The sequence below is a fragment of the Brachyistius frenatus genome, unplaced genomic scaffold (genome assembly GCF_029030835.1).
Source record: "Brachyistius frenatus isolate BFR_SWC_R1_liver_20210118 unplaced genomic scaffold, ASM2903083v1 Contig_38, whole genome shotgun sequence".
In the NCBI taxonomy this organism is placed as follows: domain Eukaryota; kingdom Metazoa; phylum Chordata; class Actinopteri; family Embiotocidae; genus Brachyistius; species Brachyistius frenatus.
In genome coordinates this window covers 1731122-1755722 of record NW_027210637.1, presented here as the reverse complement: position 1 = coordinate 1755722, position 24601 = coordinate 1731122, and the positions used below count along the sequence as shown (strand labels likewise).

Here is a 24601-nt window from a genome sequence, read left to right as displayed (position 1 = left end):
CAATCAGGTGGCGTCACAACAGCTCACCTTGTTTTACCCTTCTTCCTGATGACGAAATTGCTTTCACCCTGGTCAGACTGATAGATCGATCATCACATGTTAGGAAATCGCCAGTGACTGTGCAAGAAAGGGATCCAGCATTTACCGACTGTGTGATACACTCCTCCTGTCTTGTGTATTTCTAGACGTGTTAAATTGTGCGTTCGAGTGGCATTAGTGACTTTATACTGAGACCAATATGACAGTAACACAAAACAGATGCAAGGAAGCATTCCACTAAATACTCTTTGCTTTAGTTACGTGGTCTGAAACCAAGTAATCACACCGAGACTATTGTTTGAAAATGTGTATTTGATAAATTGTGCTCTGCTCAAATCCTCAAGTCATTTGATCGGAATTATAATTTTGCAGCTGGATTTATCAACGGATAGTCTCGTTTTGGGGCTCCTATTTGTATCACGATACTTTTTTATTTTTTATTTTATTTTATTTTTAAATTAATTTTCAAAACTTGGAAGTGAATCAACGGAGAATCAACCGAATTCAAAAAGCGCCGCGATGACGTTAGGTTGCGAAACGCGACGGCGTTAGGACCCGGGGCGCCTCCTCCTCCCTCCTCCACCCTCTTCCTCCCTCTTCCTCCTCCTCAGGAAGAGGGCGTAGGTTCTACCCCAGCCGGTGGAGGAGGAAGGTGCAGCTACCGCCGAGCTGCTTCGCGCACTAACCGCGAGGTCCTGACGAGCAGCGCGAGCGATGCGAGTCGAGGGCTGCGAGGAAACCGACTAAAACAGAAACACCTCCGGGCCCGAGTATCGTCTTGATTCAGCGGTGTGAACGGAAACGCAAAGCACAGCGAGCATGTCGGTGCTGGCCCTGCAAGAGTACGAATTCGAGAGACAGTTCAACGAGGACGAAGCCATCCGATGGATGCAGGAGAACTGGTAAGGCTACATTGTAACGCGTTAGCGCCTCGGGTTTTTTATTATTTTATTTTATTATTTTTTTTAAATTTTTTTAATCCCATATAACAGCGGACGGGGTTTCTACTGCAAATTTTTAATTTTTTTTTTAATTTTTTTTTATTTTTTTTAACTCGGGTGTGCGCGTGCTAAACGTGAACCGGAGGCTATTAGGACGCGCATGCATCAGCCTCGCTCACCGGGATTAAACCTCGCAGTATCCTATTATATCAGGCTCTCTCTCTCTCTCTCTCTCTCTTGTCATCATCCGCAAATTACTGCTCGTGCTTCGCGAAATGAACAAATTCGCGCAGGCCTCCGGCCGCGTGCGGATACTTTTTTTTTTTTTTGGGGGGGCTCCGGCACTCTTCATCCCGTCTGGACTCGCAGACTTAACACGGGCGACCCCCCCCTCACCCCTCACCCTCCACCTCCCCCCGCGCGTCACGCGTCGTGCGTGTTTTCTCGGGATGGATTTGGCCTTGATTTCCTGTGATTTTTTTTTTTTTTTTTTTAGTCTCCCGGGCGTCTCGCGCCGCGGCGTTATCGTAAAAAAAAAAAAAAAGGTCACGCGATCCTCCAGCTGCCATTCCTCCATCCAGTCACTGGGCCAGTAGTTTACCGAGCCGAGCCCGCCGTAGGCTGACAAACTACGTGCCCGTCGGTCACCCCGTGGTTTGTCCCCCCTTTTTTTTTTTTCTAACACGAGATTGAAGACAAAAGACACGTAGGTGACTGTGGACGTAGGCATTTTTTTTTAAAAGACAACCGGACACCGCGCTGAATTTGTATTGTTTTGTTATAGGAGAATGGAAAAGACAACATAATCCCGTTATTGCGGTTATTCAGAACTCTTGTATATTCTAGATTTGGATTTGGATTGAAATGATCTGGATTGGAATAGGGTTGCGAGTAAAATACCTGAACCATCTATTCAATCTGTCTTAATACTTTCTTGATGAGTCAATGAGCTGGTTTGGTCTTTAAACACGTCTTGAAACTTTTGCATTTTGTTTTTCTTTTCTTTAAAGATTACCCAGAGGGTCTAGATCCTAAAAGATATTTAAATTTACAAATTTATTTAAAAATATCACCATAAGAAGTGGCCACAGAGTTCAAGGGCACTTCTTCAAACAGCTTGCTTGGTTCAGCCCAAACGCTTTCTGTTTACAGTGATGTAAAACAAGGACAAATAGAAAATCCAGACAAGTAACATGAGAATATTTGAAGTTTTTTGTTGTTGTTGTTGTTATCTTGAAAAATGACTGAAACTTATAATCATCTGTCGAAACGGTTTGCCCCTTAATGTTCTATCGATTAAGTGATCGATTAATATTACTAATCGTTTTCAGCTCTAAAATGATAAAGACGTGGCACGCAATACACTGAACAAGCTCAAACGGTTGTGGCGTATTTTATGAAACCTTTTCGGAATAACCGAGGAGCTTGGTTTAAGATGAAAACAAATTAAACATGTCATTGTTTGACCAGGAAGTTGTCTTGTCAGGCTTCGTGTAAACTGCAAACACGATTTGAGTCCCGATATTTCACTATTGCTACTGGGGTTAAGTAAATATTGCTGTGCAGCGATGCATCTCGCATGTCGGTCATGCACGGGTTCATCCGACCATCCTTTGCGTGAAGCCACTGAAGGGTCGTTGTCGTTCAGGTCCACGCCGGGTTGAGCAAGAAACGGTTCTAGCAAAACAAAATAAGTCATGCGTAAAGTTAGCATAAGCTTCATTAAGCATTCGGTGGCACTGGGTTTGTAAAATAAAAATAAAAAAAAGCAGCGAGCAAGAGGCATTCATCTGACTTCTTCTGTCATCTGTTTGATGTGCCTGTAGAAAAAGACTCGCATTTAGCAGATTATTTTTAACTCAAATTTACCCCTGAATAGAGAGCTCTAGGTCTCACAACAGCTTCCTTCTTATTCATTGAAATGTGTGTGTGTGTGTGTGTGTGTGTGTGTGTGTGTGTGTGTGTGTGTGTGTGTGTGTGTGTGAGAGAGAGAGAGAGAGAGCAAGGGACACATGGGTGGTAGCAATGTGTAGGAGCTGTCCATACCCTGGTACTGACAACCGACCAATAACGTTCATCTTCTGATGTCTGCTGACAGAGCGTTAGCCAATCGTGTCCCAGCTGATCTGTGCTGACCTCCCCTCTGCTGTTCATGTCGTGGAGGAGGTCAGAGTGGGCCGATGGGGGGGCTGCAACCACGGGAAATAGGGTGAAATGCAGGGAAGAAGCTAGACAGTAGTTTGAATGCAGAGTATATAAATGCAAGCTGTTTAGCGGTTAGTTCAATGTGACACTTTAAACTGACACGTTTACGCCATATTTGAATCAAACTTGCACACTACCATTTTTATGAATTTTATCAGTGGCATATAGTCCAGAAACTTAGTCTTCAAAATTAACATCTGCATGGCCGAGTGCAAATGTTATTTGAAATGATTGTGTTTAGCAAATACATTTTCTTTCAGCACCGAGCTTGAGTGTGAAGATAGCATAGATTTTTCCTCTGTTTATTATTATTTTTTTCGGTTTTTGGCATATTAAATAAGAAACAAATATACTGAAAAGTGAATCCATGTTAATTTTCAGCAGATTTAGACTGTCATTAACAGTCTTTAGCAATAAACGACAATATTGCCCAAGTATTAGATGTATGAATTTCAATTGTTTTTTTTTTGCCAAGTCATTAGAACCACAACTGTTCATATTTGAACATTTTAAAAGTCAAAGAGCAATTTAACTTAAAATATAAATATATAACTTCAAAAACTGATTGATTGGCCATTGGTCATTTTTTTTAAACCAACCTCTTGCCTGTAAAATGCATATCTGCACTGCAATTTGTTCATATGTACCAAATAATTGTATTTACATGGTGCCAAATCACAACACAAGTCATCTCAAGGCATTTAAGACAGCAAAGTCCTTAAAACAGACTCTTAAAACAGTTGAACAATTCCCACGTGAGCAACGGCTGGAAGGAAACTATTTTACATTTACAATATATGATATCTGTTGTATGCTAATAACTGATTACGCAACAGCTCGGTTGCTTAAATAAGTCGAGCTCCAACACTTAACGGTGCAGCAGATGGTTTATCACACACTAATGCTCGCGCCTGTCCGTCACGTCGTCGGCCAACGCAACAACTCGAATTTACCCGTAATACAGAAAGCTTGCGTAAGAGTTTGGATTATTTATTTGTCGCCGCGGAGTCGGAGGGAACCCCAAGAGGAGGAAGGTCCTCGTTGACGGATGACTATCGATCAGGACGTCGAACGGACCCCAAAGGTAAGGCAAACAATTTATGATGTGTTGGAAGTTTGGATTTCACAGTCAATGTTCTTTTTTTTGGGGTCTGAAATCTTAACTTTGAATTTGCCGGAGAGCAGACGCATCAGTTGAGCGTATAACCGCGCGTGCGAGGAGTCATTGAAACGGCATGACATTTTGTGCTAGAGTGCATAACGCCCTTTGCAGTGTCACTAATGCGCATGCTTATGTTATAGTGTTGATAATGAAATGATACATTGTTCAGCCCTGGCAGTAACAGAATCCAATTATAGGCTGATTTGGGTCAATTATCCATGCCGGCCATGATTATCAGAGCTGCAGACTGTAAGCACTGCTAGCACAGTTAGCGATGGCCAAATAAGAGTGTTGCATTTGTCATTGTCGATTTAAAGGACAACCTTTCAGCTGTGCTCTTAATTATCTTTCACATTTCAAACATAATGTAAAACGGTTAACCGAGTCAATACTCGTGTTTCGTGGCCATGCCGCGCCGTTATACTGATGAGTCACCTGAATTTAGTATTCTTAGCGCAGCCTGTTTCACTTTTCATCATTCAAAGGGTGACGCGCGTCTTGCAGAGGAATTTTCCGTCCGGTCTCGAGAGTCCCGGCTCGCGTAAAACCCCGCGTTTCAAAACCTCAAGACATCTGTGGACATCGTATGGTACAGAATACTGTGTGCGTGTCATTGTGTTGCAGGGATGAATGGAGACTGGTACACTGATCTGATGTGTTCCCCCCGGAGACTGGCAGCAGACGGCTCAGCGTTGCAACGCACGGGCGACGGAGGATGTTTTTGTGGGAAGACGAGGAAGAGGACACGGACGTAGAGATGTGTGTGTGTGTGTGTGTGTGATCAGCCTCGTGTCCCCTCCCTACTTGTGAAACTGTGGTCCACCAACCCAGACGAATCAACATTCTGGAAAAACCGATGGAGCTGATCAAATGCAAAGTCAGAAAAGTGTGAGGGATGGAAAAAAAAGGCCATCCTTTACCTCGGATATTGCACTCGTCCCTGCTTTCCTCTCATTTCTGGAGTGTCAGCATCATCTGGGACCTGCGTTAATTGCAATCTCAGCTAGATGATATTAATATGGGTCAACCTTTACTGTCACACTCTCAAAAACCCCGGGCAGTCCCCTTGTTCAACTCCCGTACATCTGCCGACCAGGGACAGTCGCAGGTGTTACGCTTTTACGAGTTTTATATAAATATCTGATTTTCTTCTGAAATACCGTCGTTTACCTAAATAAACCGTGTCCAAACAAATACACGTACGTGTCGTTTCACTTCAGATTTAGCTATTTGAGCTCTGTCGTAAGTTTGACAGTTTGAAGAGATGGCCGGGAATCCAGCCTACAAATGTGGTAATATGTGGACTGTAATCTAGTTGTCGTATCTGGCGCGTTGCTCGACAGCGCTTCAAATGAAAACCCTGCACCTCCATCAAAACCACAGCTGCTTCGCTGTAGCGCTGGTTTTTTTTTTTTTTTTTTTTGCCTCGCTGGGGCCATCGGTATATTACCAGCACATCAGTTAAACTTTGCAAAAGCAGGCACAACCGAGCAGTATGATGGAGCGGAAAAATAATAAATGATTTAATATCTGGCCAGTGTGCAATACGCTGTTGAGCATTTTATATGCATCACAGTATGCACTGACATTGTGTAAGTGCATTGGGATTTGTGTGTGTGTGTGATTTTTTTTTTTTTTTCAGCTATATTGATGCAATCGATGTGACCCAGCATGCATTTCCAAAATTGCATGATTGCGTAATTAAGGTCGCCATGTTCTGCGGCGTTACCTCGCTGTTCATAAGAGAGACGTTACCCGCTGCTGTAAACGCACCTTCGTCTTGCAGACTCGCTCCGTGCTCCCACGGACGACGCCGAACCTCATTACGGCGCCGGTTGCTTGCGATCTGTGTTCTCTGTGTTTGAAAAGCCTCCGGTGTAGACAGCATCCACACGGGTCTCTGCACTTTGGATGGATCTCTGGTGGTTTCTGCTGTGGACCGATAACAAGGGATGCAGAGTCCTCGACTGCTGCAGTGAGAATGAATAATGAGATCTTTGCCGTGGCCAGACTCTAAATGTTGCTCTCCGCTGTTTTATATGACTCGGCTGCTCTTCTGCCTTCACCGTTACATTGGAGCTGGAATTGTTGGGGAAAAATAACACCGATGATAGGCTTTGCAGGTTTTTGCAGAGAAGTCGAGCAGTGCTTCGTTCTGTCGTTTCGTTCAGCTTGACTCGGATCATCCATTCGTCTTTTAATTCAGAAGTGTCATCGCTCTCCGACTCGTCGTAAGGGTCAGGTTTCGGGGACTTGATAAGTTGAGGAGATAACCCTCTTCCCTCCGAGTCTCATGTTACTTATTCAATCCCAAAGCAGTCCAGCTGATTGTTTCAGGGTTCTCGAGCCCCGCTGGTGGATAGGTGAGCCCAGCTTAAAGTTGGCATCCGGATATCATTTTCAGCGGTAATTACATGCTGCCATTTTTCTCTTGAAATAATTATTGCAGTTTGTGCTCGTTGTGAACTCGAGCTCCTGTTCCTCTCCATAGTGACTCGCATTGAACTGAAACAATGGGATATAATACATTTATAGATGCCAGCATTATACAGGAAGGCAACTAGCAAGTTTTCCATAGTTTAAAGCTACAGTGCAGAAGGTGCGGAGGACACGGTCGATGTTGAGGGGGAAAAAAAAAAAAAATTCTATTTCAACGTGTTTATTGAAGAAATTATTTTCAGTTGTCAGCCTGGGGTAGTAAGGATTGTGTTGTATTTTACAGTCACAGCGAAGTGCCATCTGTTTATATCTTGTATCATTTCCTGTGTCCTGAATTGCGTGCCAAGCTAGAAATGAATGCATAGCATGCAAAAACAAATTACTTGAGATTTGTTTTGCACTAAATCAAATGTAACAACAGCCCAACTAAGACATCACTATTTCTAACGCTCCGCTATTAGATATCCGGTGCAATTCTAGAGGTTCCCCTTGATGGTCATACGGCTGAATGTACAAAGTCTTGGTGCTGCATGTTGCTGCCGTTTTAATAAGAGCAGCACATGTTGATGCTGATCAATCCTGACCATGTTAACCCAGAATCCACCCGCGGCCTGATGTTTGCGGAGCTGCTCACCCTCTCTCGGCTGGTGAGGCCAGAGATAGAGATGTGGGCCGGCTCGTCAGGAATTGCCTGAAGTGACGCTGCACTCTCGTTTGACTTTCAGATTTCATCAGGCTGTTAAGGAAATGCTTAGATTGCAAACAAAGGAAAGAGCACTTCATTTTACACTGATTTTGTATTTACTGAGGAAGTAGGAAGTGAGGCAGATCATATTCATTGAGGGAGTAAATGCATCATTTTGTAGTTGCAGATTTTTTCATTAGTCTTTGGTGTATGAATGGTGTAAAAAAATAATACTTGTTTTGATACACGAGACGCGTGTGATGCAAAGCACTTTAGATCGAACACTGACATGAGTGTGATCCACCCAATGACCCAGCTTCTTCTATCTTTAAAGGTCTAATCAGTAACTTTGACTATATAGATCCCTTGGATATATTTATCTTAAAGTTCAATAGATGTACAGTTAAGAAGTAAATCTTAAGATTAAAAAAGTGTACATACACAAAGTGCCAAACGAAGGCCGTGATTTAATAAAAAAAAAAAAGAAACGCATTCTGAAACCTGCATTGACAGTCGTCATTTGTTAGTGGTCTTCGTCTTTCCCAGCAGCCTTTCTCGACGTGTCATCTACTTCAACTTGAAATCAGGGAAATGTGGCTCGTGTGCAGCATTTAATTTCAATACATTGTTTGCAAAATGCTTTTGCTATAATTAGCAATTATAATTGTATAATTGCAAACAAAGAAATTTGGCCCCTGTTCATCATAATCTTTGTCCACAGCACCAACAATGGTAAAAAAAAAAAAAAAATACCTGAAGTCTACTTTTAACTGTTCGGAGCATAACCCCCTTTTGATTAGACAACATGGCCTTCCCATTCATACCATCTTCAAGCCAAACTTTTCATTCCTTATACCAATAATGCTGGGGGAAAAAAAAGGTCTGATTTGCTATTATACATCTAAAATTTCTGCTTTTCCAGCATGAAAGGACGCTTACGGTTTCGAAAGACTGCTGGTATGGCTGTAGACCTGTTGTCATGTTGAATTTTGCAATACAGAGCCAACATTCCTCCCAAAATCCGAGTCACAAGGTTCCCATCACACCAAAAATGCTGTTCTTCCCCCGTCCAAGCCTCCCCAACGTCATCTCAGCCATCAGTACATGTTGGGTGTAAAAATATCTTGATTCATATTTGATTGACAGAATATAAAGGCTTCTATTATTGTATATCTGCCTTTGTAAGCTTATTTTTTTTATGTTGAATACAAGTATACAAAACCCATCTTCGCAATGTGACCCCTTTTTGAGAATGAAAACCTTTCGTTGCCCATGGGTAATGGGAACGGAGAGGAGAAACCTGTAAAACTCGTCTCTTGGAACCGTGTTTTAAGTGACTTTATTAGTCTTCTGCATGCTCCACGAGATTTAATTTCTTCGTGACTTATTTCAACACTCTTCACGCAACCAACCTGCGACCCCCCCCCCCCTCGACCCTCCCCCCGGGGTTAAAAACCCGGGGTCGACAGTACAGAGGCGTGATTAAGGTTCATGGATTCGTTCAAATAAATGTGCACGTTGCCGTTTTAAGTGCTGTGCAATACAAGATTCCTGGAAGCCCATTTGGTCTTGATTCTTAGATTGAGCATGACTCGATATGTTCTTAAGCACTTAACAGGCTAAAATAATTACCACTCAAAAGAAGTGCTCCTCTATTTCCTGAATAGATAAATTGTCCTTTGATGTGGGCCACCAAATGCAGAAGGGAACCAACCGGTGGTAGGAGTTGTCCAGCGTGATCATCGGTAGATACTGTATATAGTAACTGGGACTGTTGCGCATGCAACTAACTGTACTATATCCAGGTGCTTCCCTGTAATAGCTCGGTCTTATTTACAGCTTGTTGTGTGTGTTTTTTTTTTTCCTGCTCATCCCACACTTTGGCACAAAGCCTTTCCACTGTTCAGGATGTACACAGCGCTGTCGTGAACCTGAGCTGAACTGAACCGACTGCGTGCACGTAGCAGTTGCGTACGTGCGCGCTGTAAATACCGGCTTCGGTGGGACAGGTAGACGCCAGTTCACTGTCACGAGCGTGCCGACTCATCCTCGGGCTGCAGGATTACTTAACGGGTGAAAATCTCCTGGACCAGCTAATACTGAGATCTCAAGTTCCACAGCAGGTTAGCCAGCAGCTTTACGTGGCGGTGGTGAGGGGGGGGCGGGGGACGGGTTACATGCAAGTTAACACCAAAAGCCACCAAAAACGGGGCACCTCAAGAGTTCTGGGTGGTTTGGCTTTTATGTTCTTTACTCTGTTCGGATACCAACACCTTTCTTTTTTTTTTTTTTTTTTTTTTAAGATGGCAGATATTCGGCCTGATTTGGCAGCAGCGGTGCAAACTGGACCAACGCCCAGCATCTCACCCTGCGATAACAATCACACATGACAGAAAGAGATGCCAGAGATGCCTTATCTACTTAACCGAGCAGCTCTCGGTTGCTACGCACAACCGGGATGGTTGTGCGCATTGATCGTGATCTCTTAAGTCACTGCTTCTTATCGACTATGATATCAGTTTTAACAAAACAAACAAAACCTGCTCAGCAGAAATGTTAAAATTTCAGTTTATTTGAATATTTTTACAAGGAAGCCGCCGCTGCCACCGCTGCTTCCTCTTATTTGGAGAAAAGAAGCTGTTTTTTTTTTTTTTTTTTTAACCTTGCAGCAAGCAAGAAAATGCCCTGCTGATTCTGTCCCCACTCCATGCTGATCCTTCCCAAAAGAAATCTGACGTTGTAGTTTTTCATTTGTGCTGCCTCGGCCCACTTTGACAAACAGCAGAGTCGAGCCTACTGCCACAACCCTCTAATATACTGTCCTATGCAGACATAAAGCAGAATGAAAAGAGCTGGCTCTAGGGTTTGCATTCTGAAATTCATCAGCTTCTTCTGTCTCATGTTTCTTGGCCTTTTTTTTCTTTTCTTTTTTTTTTTTAGCTATTCAAAGGATTAATCTCCCATATCATCCATATTATTAAAACATCGGATTTTTTAGTCTCTAAATGAGATCAGAGGAAAATGACTCAGATTCTGTTCAACCCTCTACCAGAGGAACAATGAAGCACCAGTGACAGAAGTGATCTCCTTATATGTCTCTTGTGCGTCACCTACCCTCGACTATCCTTAAGTGTGGCTTGTCATTTCTGTAGATGGCAACTCGGTCAATTTTCACAAATTGGACTATTACGATACCCACTGTACCTTGTGTTATGTGGTGGCGTTGGCAAACGGACCCGAACGCAAACACACAGCAGGTAACTTGGAAATAAAAAACCGAACGTGCATAAACACGGGAAAAGTCCGGAATGGCTGGAAGGCAATAATCGCCTCTCTCACGACTCGGGATCCTCCCTGGGTCGGGGCAGGCACTCGAACCAGTGCCGAAAGGGAGAGAGTCAACGAGACCCGTGGTAGGGAGGTGAGGGCGTCCCCGTATTTCTCACCGGGGCCGAGGCAGGAGAGTCCAAGCTTGGCCTGAGGACGCGTCCCTGCGCTCCGCACCGGGCAGCGTGGGTTTGGGCGGGACCGCGGTGGCGGGGGGCGGGCGGGCGGGCGGGCGGGGCGGGCAGGAGGCCGGGCAGACTGTGTGGTTTCCCGTGGACCGGCACAGGACGGCGGGCGGAGTGTAATGGTGTTAATTACTGGAATGAGAACCAGCTGAATGAGCTGTGGTAGTGGGAGGTGACTGGAGGCGGGCAGTGGAATGAATCCACACCCTCCAGACACAGACCAAAACAAAGAACACGCGATAGACAAAAAAACAACAAAAAAAAACGGGGGAGAAGACGGGAAACACGAGGAAAACCGAGGGAGCGACAAACACGGGGACATGCGGAGATCCGGATACTTTGAGCGCAGCTCTCTTGAACGATGCAAGACATGACGACCAGATGTCATCATGTCTTAATCATTCATCTTGCGACAGGTGGGTTCATAAAAGGCAGTAATCTGTGCAGATGCTGAAGCAGTTTCTTAAATGCTTAAATTGATACTGTTGATAAAACGACGTGGTATTGTGCCTTACAGATGGTTCATCGCGAATCGTTCGAGAAATATATCGCTTGTACGTTGCCTGTGGAGACGGATGAGAGCGTAAAAGGGGACGGGGGGACGGGGGGATTTGAATTCACACCGGTGTCTCAAATAAGACATGTTCAGACATGGAATATCGGCGTCCTTATGACGGGTCATTTACAGAAGCTGCACGCTGGTGCGACATTTGTCACCTGTTGCATGAGAGGGAGCTGAGAACCGAAAGAGAAGAAGAAGAAGCAGGGAGTTATGATATCGGAGGAAGAACGTTGTTCTTCTTCATTGCCGCGTTACTAATTGAAAAACTTATTTTGGGGGACGCAAGCCACCACTTATTACAGTGGAACCATTCTGTTCTTCATAATTTAATGTTATTTAATAGAAAAATCTTCTGCCTGTGTTTTTTTTAATTTTTTTTTTTATAGACTTGAATGCACCAGCATTGGAAAAACAAGCTATTTCCTTTAATTGGAATTTTCTCACGTGACTCGTGTGAAGCATTTAACTGGACGATCATTTATTAATACACGGATTTGTCATGAATGAACATTGGGAATACATGGATAGACTAAGTCAGATCATTATTTTCCTTTTTTTTTTTTTTTTTTTTTTTTACAATAAAGGATCTGATCTGAGAAGAATCTCTTCAACTCTTCTTTTATTGCGCCCCTTTCACAGCGTTTGCTTGTTTTATTAATCTGATTTTGTGCGTAAAAGTTGAAGGTTGAGATGTTACATTTATTACCGACATCTTGGCTGCTGCTTCAGGGCCTTCTGCAAAGACATCAGCAGCAGGAGCAGCACCACCTCCCCTTCCCCCCTCCACCTCTGCCGACTCGTCATGTTGACCATGCCCTTGGGTTTCTTTATCCTTTTATTATTTTCCTGACAGCATTGTCATCCATCTTCTAAATATACCACAGAAGGCCCCGCACGTCTTGCACTTCGGCTCGGGAGTCGACTCGCGCGCGATGATGATCAATCATTTGAGAAAGCCAGACGGGTAGCTTGTGCTTGGGCTGCACTGTAAAAAAAAAAATATATATATATATATATATATATATATTTAAAATAAAAATACACCTGCAAAAGTCATCATGATTGCGTTTGATGACGGGCAAACTGTCCCACTCGCATTGTGCCTTTGCGAGACTTCACGCACCCCGGAGAATCCCAACTCAGTCCACATAATCGCATACATGACCTTTGACCTCGCACAGTAGTACAGTAGAAGAGGGGGGGGGAAGGGTTGCTGAGGTTGTTTCCCCCTCTGCGATCGCACCCCTTCCAGCCTCGCGACAGCATGTAGACCCCAGTTGTTGTGCGTTGCTCTGTTCTCCCCTCCTTCCCGTGCGGTTGAGAAACAGTGACATCATTCTGCAGTCCAACCCTGTTGTCATCCTGTGAAATGCAGCTCCTCTTGACTTTGTCTGGACTGCTTTGTCCTCCGCCAGTTTGTGGGTTTCCTTAGCGAGAACACGGAGGTGGCACCCTTCAGCCACGAATGCTGAACACACAATGATGCCCTTCATTCTGAGCCGCCGGCAATGTTGCTGCACATACTTTTGTACTCGCCCGCTTGGTTTCTTTTGCGATAGAAATAGTTTAAGTGTCACATTCTTGGCATTTAATTTCTTCTCAACGATGGGAGGGTGGAGAGGGAAAAAAAAAATAGTCGATACGCTATGTGATATCTTATTTCTTTTAAAATAAGAGTTAACATCTGCGATATTTATATCACTCAGATCTTGCATTGTTTTGATTATCTGGTATTGGTTGAAATGTGATATCTTATTTCTTTTAAAATAAGAGTTAACATCTGCGATATTTATATCACTCAGATCTTACATTGTTTTGATTATCTGGTATTGGTTGAAACGTGTGGCTGCAGAACAACATTACAAAGAAGGATCTTAAAAATGACCAAGTTGAATGAATGTTTTTGTGTCAAATCGGGGACAGAGACGGAACTGCATTTGCTTCATACTGTATATTGTCAACTTCCTGAGTATCGCAGCCATCAGTTTATTTGAAGTGACCGAGAAGATAAGAGAACGTTTTTTTTTTTTTTTTGGTTGTTTTTTTTTTTTTTTTTTTTTTTGCCGAGCTCCACACCTGATCCACACCTGATCAGCAAAACTTAGTGCTGTTGTTGTTCTCTGCTGAGGCTGCGAAACGGAACAGTGGTACTGTGAGAAATGTTTTGCAGTGTATTTCGGTGCGAGTGCATGAACCGCTGCACCAGTGTACTGCTGCGCTTTGCATACTGTACATCCCAACGACCACCACAGGACCTTAAATCCTGTAACGCGATACTGCACACCTCAAAATTTGAAATAGAATAATTAAATCCAACCATTTTCAACGGCGTCTTGATTTAGGGATTCATTTCAACATTATGTTGAAGCATAATGTTTTTATAGAACCTCCAAACAGCAACACAAAAACTGTGTCCCTGAACTGGAATGTCACTCGTCGGGCGAGTTTTGCTCAACTCATTATCACCAGCACTGTTTGTCCCGGAGGTGTAATTCCTAATCTGTGTCGTCTCTTGAGAGCAATGTTTTTTTTGTCGTTTTATATATTAATTTTTTTTTCCCACGGATGTTGCTGTTCATGCTTTTTTTTCTTTCTTTTTCTTTACTGCAGGTCTAATGCTTAACTGTTTGGAACCTGCAACTTTACCGTCATAACTTTATTTCCCCATAACTTTCTTGTTTTTTTGTTTTTTTTTTCTGCTCCACACAGGTTACTCTGCTCTCGGTCCAATGGACCAGATCGTTTTTTTTTTTTCTTTGTACAAACCCGGTCTCGTTCTAGGCAACATTCCCCAGTCTTTCTGTTGGCCCTGCTCAGCATCCACTCTGTCAAGTCAGACCACCAGCGCTTTTGTCATTGTGCTGAGCTCTGGGAAAAACGCTTTTCTCTAGCTTCAGTTGGGCCAGGTGGTATTTCACTACTTCATGTGGCGCGGCGGTGATCTCTTAACAAGTCAATTAAGGCACACGGACATCACATGGATGGTGGGAGCTGGAACTGAATGGAAGCAAGAGCTGTGAATTTGAAAGCGAAGCGTTTAGTGACAGGTGGCGCTGGAGTCCGGTCATTAAATCGCAACTTCAAGAATTCGCTTGTGAAGTCGGTGCAAATATTTGTTCAGGTTTTGGAAACAGTGTGTTGCTCATAAACTGGTGCGGCTGAAAGGGGAGCAGTTACACAAGCAGACTGGTTGAATAACTGGTTGCAGTATGCTCTGACACTGTCACTGTGTTTGCTGCGTTTCTGGCTGCACATAGCTACATGATTCATGCGCATCACATTCAAGGCAAATAGTTGCTTGTCGTTTTAGAATGAAGGTCACCTATCAAGTTGTTCTGGTATATTGTTTTCGTGTCGGCGTTGAACCCATTTCTGTCACATTTAACTGTCCCCCCCCCCTCACATTTGCTGTATTGGAACATTTTGCACCGTGTTCCGCAGAAAAGACAAAACATAACCGTCACGTTTACCCGAGTAGGTAAGGCAATGAAAAGTCCCAAAATCGTAACGCTATGTCTCTTCTTGTTTTGCGTTTCCAGGAAGAAGTCCTTTCTCTTCTCTGCACTCTACGCTGCCTGCATCCTGGGCGGCCGCCATGTCATGAAACAGAGGGAGAAGTTTGAGTTGAGGAAGCCGCTGGTGCTGTGGTCTCTCACCCTCGCTGCATTCAGGTGAGAAGGTTAAGCAGGCAATAAATGATCTTTGTAAATGTTTTTGTTTTTTTTTTTTCCTCAAAAACGCAAAGTAAGTCAGATCATTTGATATAAAGAGCCAGCAGTTTGATACGTTAGTAGTCTAATTAATGACATTATCAGTAAAACTCCAGCTATCTCGCTTTACTTTCCACAAATTTGACACCTATAGTCGTCCAAATTTGCTTTTCATCCACTTTATTTCAGACTTTTTTTTTTTTTTTTTTTTTCATGCGTTTATCTTGAGTTTCATTTTGTTTTCATTTCTGTATAGCTTGCCATTTCTCTCCCATAGTGCAAAGTGAATTTATGACGTTAGGCAACCAGCAGCAGAGGGAAGCAGGTGATGTGTTGTTATGAATCCCCGGCATGTCTTTTCACATTAAGTACACAGTGTGTGATACTAAATTAATCTCTTGGCAGGTGATCTGAAAGAAAATGAGTCATGGTTTATTACAAACTGACTTAAAAAAAAAATGCAGTGTTTTTGGGGACTAAAACTAAATGGGTAATTCGTGTCACGTATGCAAAATGTTTTGCATGTTTTAACACATGAAGCTGCAGTTGATACCGACACACCTGGCATACACTTCATATATATATATATATATCTATATATGACTACAGTATACAGCAGTCGTGTGTCCATCCACAAAACCTCAGTGGAAGAGGTGCAAGATACAAAAACAGACAACGACGCAACGAGTACCGTCACACTTTACACACTATACAATGATTTTCTGTTGTCTCTGTTCATATAGTATATTTGGTGCCATCCGTACTGGGAATTACATGATGAACATCCTGATGACGAAAGGGCTTAAACAGTCAGTTTGTGACCAGAGCTTCTACAACGGGCCTGTCAGCAAGTTCTGGGCATACGCCTTTGTACTTAGTAAAGCACCAGAACTGGGTAAGTCAAAACCTCCTTATGGCGTGTCCACACACAAAAAAAAAAAATCTGTGTAATGGGTATGAAATATTGTGTAGTCTACTATAAAGCATCTTGCTAAACTGAATTACTAGATGACCAAGTAAGGTTTTGAATCGTATTCACTTTGATGTCTTCATTTTGTGCGTGTGCTCTTTACTGACTGCGTTTTAAATACTTTGATATGCTGATTTGAGCAGTTTTCTTTTGTAAAATCCTAATAACTCATCAGTAATATTTAATCTCCCAAGGTTTTCAAGTTAAAAAAAAAAAAAAAAAAAGTCCAAACAACTCGGTATTTGTTAATCTTCGCTGTTAAAATGAAACCTAATAACCCAATAAATACGAGTACGTTTCCGTGAAACGACTGGTTCTGAGGATCAGTTTTCTTTTTTGGCCCATGTTTGTCTAACTAAAGCTCAAACTCTGAAACCTAGTTAGAGTTATATTAATCATCGTTTTAATGCTTGCAGTAGCTCATTGCCCCTATTCGATCTATCTAGCAGGTGTCCAAACCAGTACGTGAAGGCTGGAAACTAGAGACTGGACAGTCACGTTGAAACCATCAAGCTCAGACTCACAAATTTTCAGTAACTTCACACTAAATACATGCACATCGGGTAGAAAAGCATACATGCAGACTTCTAGTATAGTTCTTTACTTTATTGCAGATGGCTCAGGCTAACTATCTGCCATGCACATATACACTTGGTCATGCATTACACTCTGGAATACAATAAAAAACAATAGGCGAATTTGAAAAAGTACTCATCTGTACATGGATTTAAAAGGGAAACATGAGCTCATCTGACATAATGCTGATACGGTAATTAAAGTTCCTGAGTTCCTTCAGCAGTTTTCTTCATCTATCAAAAAAAAAAGGAAATGCATGCCATTTTAAAACAACTGATATAAAAAAATAAAAAATAAAAAATCATTGATATAATAGGAGTTGTATTTGTAGTAGATGAAAAGAAATACACTTTTTAAATACTGGGCTTAATTTCAAAGGTACGGTAGACTTTTATTTTTCCGATACGGCAGCTTTTCTGTTCTATCTGCATTGACATGAACTCTTGTGGTTTATTGTTGAGAACTAATCAGTGTCAGTATCATTATGGTTAATAAGTGGTGCAATAAATACAGCGTTCGCTGCCGTTTGTGTTTCTATTTATTATTTATTAGGCAGCAGGCTATGTTGTCAAACATTTCAGTGCTGCTCTGTGTGTGCCAACAGCTTTGTGGCTTTACATCATTTAGCTCATATTTTCTGCATAAATTAGAGTGACTTGAATCGCAGCCCGTTTCTTTTCAAATGGTTAAATAATAACTACATTCCCTTTTCCACTGCTCCGCTGTTCGTCTTCCACTATCCTACCTGCAGGCGACACTCTGTTCATCGTCCTGAGGAAACAGAAGCTCATCTTCCTCCACTGGTACCACCACATCACCGTGCTGCTCTACTCCTGGTATTCCTACAAAGACATGGTGGCGGGCGGCGGATGGTTCATGACCATGAACTACTTGGTCCACGCCGTCATGTACTCGTACTACGCCTTGCGGGCGGCCGGCTTCAAGGTGTCGCGCAAGTTCGCCATGTTCATCACACTGACCCAGATCACCCAGATGCTGATGGGCTGCGTGGTCAACTACCTGGTGTACTCGTGGATGCAGCAGGGCCAGGAGTGTCCATCCCACATGCAGAACATTGTGTGGTCGTCCCTCATGTACCTCAGCTACTTTGTGCTCTTTGTCCAGTTCTTCTTTGAAGCCTACATCGGCAAGTCCAAATCAAAGGCTGCGGCTGTCACCAAGAAAAGAGAGTAAAAAAAAAAAAAAAAAAAAGAATAAATACAAAAATGTAAAAAAATTGCCATAAATTTGGGAAGAAGGGAGATAATGGAAAAAACAAGGGAGCGGAGAGCGGGGACCAGCGACTTGAGGGAGACGAATGGACTTGGATGACAGAGAAGTGGAATGAGAGGTCGGGGTAGTGGGGCTTTAGTCGGGGGGACGGGAGGGTCCTGAAATGGTCGGTGTTTGTGCTTGAGCATTACTACTAATGTGCAGATCTTATAAAAAAAAAAACCTCATCGGAGGTGACGTCTCCGGTGCGGGGTGCCGAGATAGCAGCGCCACCAAGATCAAAAAGCCATCACGAGTTGTCCACCTGTGGTTTAAAAGCCCCCTCCATTTTGTTTGAATTTACATTCAAATGTTTTTAAAACCCCAAAAGATAACAAAAGGATCAAATCCTCAGATAAAAAAAAAAAAAAAAAAAAATACATTTGCCACAAGCATAAGTTTACTTAATACGTAAAAAAATAAAAAAAAAAAAAAAAAAGGTACATATGAAGATGTGTGGAGTCAGCATTAATGGGAGCCATCTGAGTACGTTTGTGTCTGTCTGTTATCAGTGTTTTTTCTTTCTTTTTTTTTTTTTTCCCGATTCGTCAAAGGAAACGTTTGAAACACTGGTGAGGGTCGCGAAGCCGAAGTGTCAGTGGTGGATGGGAACTGATGGGGGTGAACGGCACTGTATCGTCTGTGTCTTACATTGCAAAAATGCGATATTTTTCTCAGGTCTTAGGTTATCTCTTTCTTAATATAATATGCATATCAAGACAACGTAGACATGTTTAACATCTGCACCAGTTTACAGTATGGCTGAATTTCATCCGGAATGGCTGCATAGCTGAAAAAGAAGTATGAATGAGGTCGATTTGACGGACCGAGATGATCACACTTGCTCCTGGTCATGATGGGAAACAGATGCTGACAGTGCCCTGCTTCACCACTTGTCACGACCTCACAGAAGTTGCCGACCACACTTGGAAAATGACTTGCCATTGATTTCCAAACACTTCTCTGTGTTAATGGGTCCCTACCAGGGAGGAAAAAACCAGTCTGTTGGACATTGAAGGCTTTAAAATGGAGGACAAACATATTTGTGTTTAGCAAAAGAAAAATCAAACATGCAAATTGTCGAAATCTGCTGTATTGAAAAAAATAGTATGTATCCTTAATGGTGTCTGTTGTGCTATTGTGCATTTGCACTGTATCAATGTAAAAAAAAAAAAAAAAAAAACATGTTGATGAAAAAACAACGTATGAACAAAGAGTGCAAAAATGGGACTTGTTTGTGGTGTTTTATTTTTATTTGTGTCAGCTGCGGCATCTTGGCATTGCACACGCATAATCCTATTTTTGGTACTGAACCTGGAAAGCCATTTTTAGAGCTACCTGGCAGTTTCACAAGTGACGGCATCTAAAAGGGCCAGAAGGTTGATTATCACTTCCACATATCAAATATATTTCTTCAACTGTATTTAACGAGCAGACGGTATGATTGCAGGCATGCAAAACATGGTTTCTGTCTTGCAGTATTGAACCAGTGATTTTGCATACCCGACCTCCAGCACCTCAGGCGTTGCTCTTCTGGTTTCACCGGAGTGACTTAAGTCAATGTGTATCGCCTGGAATCGGGTATAAACGGCATACATGATTTGAATAATTACATTTAATAATGGGGTGATCTAAAAAAAATGAAAAAAATAAAGTACTATTGGACTTGCATTCTAAAGTGTTCACATTCACTGTGCTGGTCTCCCCCTAGTGGTGCTATTGTACAATAAAGCTTCAATATTGAGGCTGCATTCGTGCAACTCTTAAAAGGACAGAGCTTTCACTTTGAGTACGAACAGTTTAAAAATGTGGTTCTTTGCTTTCATTTGTTGATTATTTCGGTTCCTTAGTCATTTGACAAAATTGGGGGCGATTCGTTGTTGTAGTGAAACATTAGCACACCGTAAATCAAAATGAAGGTTTTCCTTTATATATATAAAAAAAAATATTATTCACGTAGTCAATTCCACTCCATATTGTCCCCGTGGATGTGGCAGAATTGTTCTTTGCAAGGAAGAGTTCATAGATTAAGAAAACGGTAACATACAATTTAAAAGCAAAAGCCAGTGAAGTAAATTGCTTGAGATGGTCATGTTTCATCTTTGCCAGATTCATCTACCTATTGCCACCTACTTTAAGTTTATTACCCATAGTAAATACATAAATATATTAAAACGGTTTTAATGTAATATATATTGCAGAAAACATACACAAATGGTCCAGTTTTCCCTATTTGAAGCAAAAAAAATAAAAATAAAAAAAAGCGAAAAAAATAAAACACTTAAGCCGAAAGTGACGTCAGATTTGGTCTTTTTGTGGTTAAACTACAAAATGTCGTCACTTCCGACCACCATCTTAGTTTGACCCCCCCCCCCCCCAAAAAAAAAAAAAAAAAAAAAAACAACAACCCGAAAGTGCGGTTGTGGAAGAAAGTTAAAAAATAATTCTTTAATGCAAATATGATCTTTTGTTCCAACTTGATATCGGAGTCTATGAAGAATCTCAAATTGCGGTAAGTGTTGTCAAACAGCTACACGTTTTTCGTTCGTGCCACCTGTGACTGCAAAATGTTACGAACTAAACGGGGGGGGGGGGGGGGGGACAGGAGAGGAGCTCCATATAATTATAATTACAAGTGATTCAGGATAGTAGTGCCTCTCATTGTTAAATTTGCGTTTTAAGTAACTTAATTATCAGGTGCCTCCATCTTCTAATCCACTGATTTTAGCATGAACTTTACGACCAGGAAATTGGTCAAACAGTACCTTCTTCAAGGTACCAGATGGTTGTTCCAAACATTTTGGAGGATTGGTCCACTGTTTGTGTGTGGAGTTGGGCTGTCTCAGTTACTTGCGTCTCTCCATGTAATCCCAGACTGACTTGGATGATATTGAGCTCAGGTCTCAGTAGGAGCCGGACCAGACCGGACCGGACCGGACCATCTGTTGCAGGTCTCCCTGTTCGTATTGATGAAGGTAAATTCTTCATGAAATGTAAATGTGGGTGTGTTGTGTTCTGCTGCAAGAGTGAATTTGGGATTGATAAAATGCTTTCCTGATTATGTTCTGTTATGGATAATGATCTAAACGTCTGAAATGCCTACAACCTCGTGCCTGTACTTTATAGTCATACTATATGCACGGGTAGCCCTTTAGTTTGAATTGGATGTGTGATGTGCTTTCTTGTGTTTTATGGAAAAATGTAAGAACTAGAAAAGTTCCGGCAGTCAATAATATGTCTGTGTAAGTCCATGTCGTTGTTTATACAATTTCTGATAACAATAATTGAGCCATGTGTTTTGGTTCAATAACTAAGGGTGATTTTAAAATGTTCAATTAATTTTGATTGTTTATTCAAAATTGTTCTGGTATGTTTAAGATGATGGTAGCTTTTACTAAACTACAAATACAGGCATAGTCGTTGCAATTTACTGTCATTCAGGGTTTCATGGATGTGACAGCTAATTTCATATTCCTGAGAACTGGAGATGGTTGTTCTCAGTGTGCAGATTTGAGTAATTGGAGTGATGTGAAATGACATTAGTCAGTCTGAAGGGGAATTATTACATGTGACAGATATTGATTTTCATAAGGGGTCGCTTGAACTGTTGGTGACATAATTCAGATGTTGATCTGTGGCAGCTTTTGCACAGTTTGCATCACAAGTGTCTCAGGATGCGGTTTCATAAATTTTAATCTCCTCTAAAAAGGATGTAGAACTGAGAATTTGTTCTTGTTCGTACAATAACTAATAATAGCATTCTCTTTGTAATATAATTTATATGAAGGGACGCGTGGGACATGTTGACAGACATTTACATCTTGCCCACTTATTTTTTTCTCGTACGAACACACTCTTAGAAACACTTCATTTGAACAAACAAAAATGACTAAAATTAGAATGTCAGACTGATTTCCTGAAATTATTTGTTAAATTTTTTTGTTACAGTGGTCTAAATTTAAGTTGCATATAATTCGTTTTTCACATTTTTGTTGACTTCATATTATCTGAGGTATCCCATAAAAGGGCTGTACCGTACTTCAGTGTGCTGATGTGCAGCAGTGCCAAGAGGTGCTTTACTGTGCTGCGTATTCTTCATCTTGACTAAATCCAAGTGTGAATTGATTGATCTAATACGGCCATCGTTGTTTCATCAGCCTAAATGCAACAAGTTCCCTCCTGTCAGAGTGTTGATTGCGTGTAAAAGATCACTGCAGCACACCGGTATTATGTACGCTAGGATTTGATAATATGAAGAATTTGTTCCATAAGAAAGGTATTTTCCTAAGAATTACTCACTAATCATTTGTGATACTACTATTGAAATGTACCTTTTCCTATGACATTTTATTTCAAGGTTCACCAAATACAGGGTTTGTTTTAGTCAATACACTATCGCCATCTGGTGGAACAAACAGAATCCTCAAACCTCAGAGCTAAAAATTAGAAGATCTTTCATCTTGTGTACAAGAGGCCACAAAATGGGCATGGCAAATTAACACATGGGCTTTCTTTTAAGTTTTTATTTTATTTGAGCATTCCTGGTGAAATCCAGGAATCCAATCACTCTCATGAGCTGCTTATATAACCTAATATTTGACTTCTCTTTGTACGTTGTTTGCCCTGGCTGTAAACATCAAGACCAACTTTATTTATCTGCCTTTTCTTAAGTATTCGAGGGCTAATGAGGTCTTCTACTCTTATTGTATAATGGCATTCACTCTGGTAGCACTACAAAAATCCAACCTTCGTTCCTCTTTGGTTGTTATATGTTCATTTACTCAAAATAAGCAATATACCTTTTACCCCGATTATGGAAACTATAGAACGATTATTAGATGACAAAAAAAATAGACAGTATTTGAAGTGAAGATTATGACCCAGATTTACCTTAACAACATCTTTAGTCTAATGGAACATTTTTCAAAACCAACATTTTTAAAATGATGTATTTGTGAATGCAGATTTCAGTCTTTATGTCATTGTACTCTGTGTTCTCATCAACTGCCTCTCTGGAGACGAAACTACCAAAAGGAGCCCCTGAGGTTTCGGCCTTTCCCTCCTCTGGTGCCCCCATAGATTCTGGCTCATGTGTCTATGTCCAATACATACATTACCCCCACCCCCCCGCCCCGCCCCGCCCCCCCGCCCCTACTTTTTGTTTTAAGTCTACCCAAATCCTCACAAACCAGTGTTACTCTGTCCTCCTCAAGAGCTGGAGGGATCCAAATACTGGCCTGAAGGATCAGAGCAAAGCCTTTGAGTGGGTAGCTAATTCCCTCTTTAGCCCTTATCAGCTGTCCTCTGGGCTGGGATGGAGACGTGAGCGATAAGACAAAGCCAGACCCATCTGTCAGAAAAATACAAAATTTGCTAAAAGAGAATGAGTGAAAATAGTGTTGTTTCTTGTGTTTGTTTTTTGTACTGTTTTTGTCCCAATTTTCTCTTATTACTTTGTAATTTTTATGAGTAGTCCCCCCTACCCCCCTCCTCCATACTCCGCTTGCATCAAAAACATGCAATGCGAAGCACAAGCAGTCACACTTCTTGAAGTCCCCATGTGGTATTGTTGTTGATGCCATAGTCCCGACATGTAGTTCTTTTTATGAGGAGGCAGTCAAGTTGTAGCCCAAACATAGGAGCCTACGAAAGTTGCCCCTGCAGGTTCGAGATTGCCTCTCAATGCCGATGCTGTAGTCTTCTTTTTCTTGGTAGCGGGAGGCAAAACCGCTCGTGTGACCCATGTACAACTTAAAAAAAACACATTTATATTCTAGACAAGGGGCAAAAATTACAACAGCGAAAGCAAAATATGTATAATATTTAAAACAATGGCACCTCTGAAAGTGATACAAAAGTAAGTAAGGCCCCTTGAGTCCCTTATTACTTACAGTGTCAGTGACTCTATTGCCCCCTGTTGCCCCAATTGAGAAGTAATACAAGATAAATTGACACTGGGCCCAATTTCATCTTTACTTGAAGCTGCTGATCTGCTGCTGTTTAGAGAGGTGCCCTAACCTATCTGTTAGCCCTAATGGAGCCCAATATATAGATAAGTGTGTCTTGCCACGAAAATCAATATCGATGTGGCCCCTGATGGTTTTCGAGTTAAAGTGCTTTGTTTTCCGCCATTGCCTCGAAACAAAGAGGCCACGGGTCCTTCTATTAACAATTCCCAGTCAACCTTGAGAGAGAGTCGCAGATAGAGGTAGAAATAGAAATAGACAGATGGAGTGGTGGTGGAGGAGGGTGGCAGCGTTGGTACCAACATCACTAGAGCGTTAGATTTGGTGGAGGATAGAAAAGCATCTTCAGTGGAGCACAGGCGACCTTCAAAGAAGAGTGTGATGGGGTGTAACAAGACAGAGACAGTCTATGAATGGCCAAAATAATCTTTCAATTATATAAAAAAAAAAAAAAGTGACGTCATTAGAAAGGTGCGTTGTGCTAAGAAAAGTGGACGGGAAAGAAGAACTCTGAAAACTTTGGTAACGGTGATATTTTTATGTCTGGTTGATGCAACAAAAA

General features: G+C 41.8%; 1 protein-coding gene across 2 annotated transcripts; it reads left to right on the top strand.

Moving 5' to 3' along the window:
* Positions 1-662: 662 nt before the first annotated feature.
* Positions 663-19303, top strand: elovl6 (ELOVL fatty acid elongase 6). 2 transcript variants are annotated; one of them, XM_069701771.1, is made up of 4 exons: positions 663-941; positions 15085-15216; positions 15999-16150; positions 17553-19303. In XM_069701771.1, the coding sequence occupies exons 1-4, from the start codon at positions 859-861 to the stop codon at positions 17993-17995; spliced, it is 810 nt and encodes a 269-aa protein (XP_069557872.1). In that variant the 5' UTR covers positions 663-858; the 3' UTR covers positions 17996-19303. The 2 variants fall into 2 exon arrangements, with proteins under 2 accessions (XP_069557872.1, XP_069557873.1); XM_069701772.1 differs by lacking the exon at positions 663-941 and adding an exon at positions 4927-5106.
* The last annotated feature ends 5298 nt before the right edge of the window (positions 19304-24601 follow it).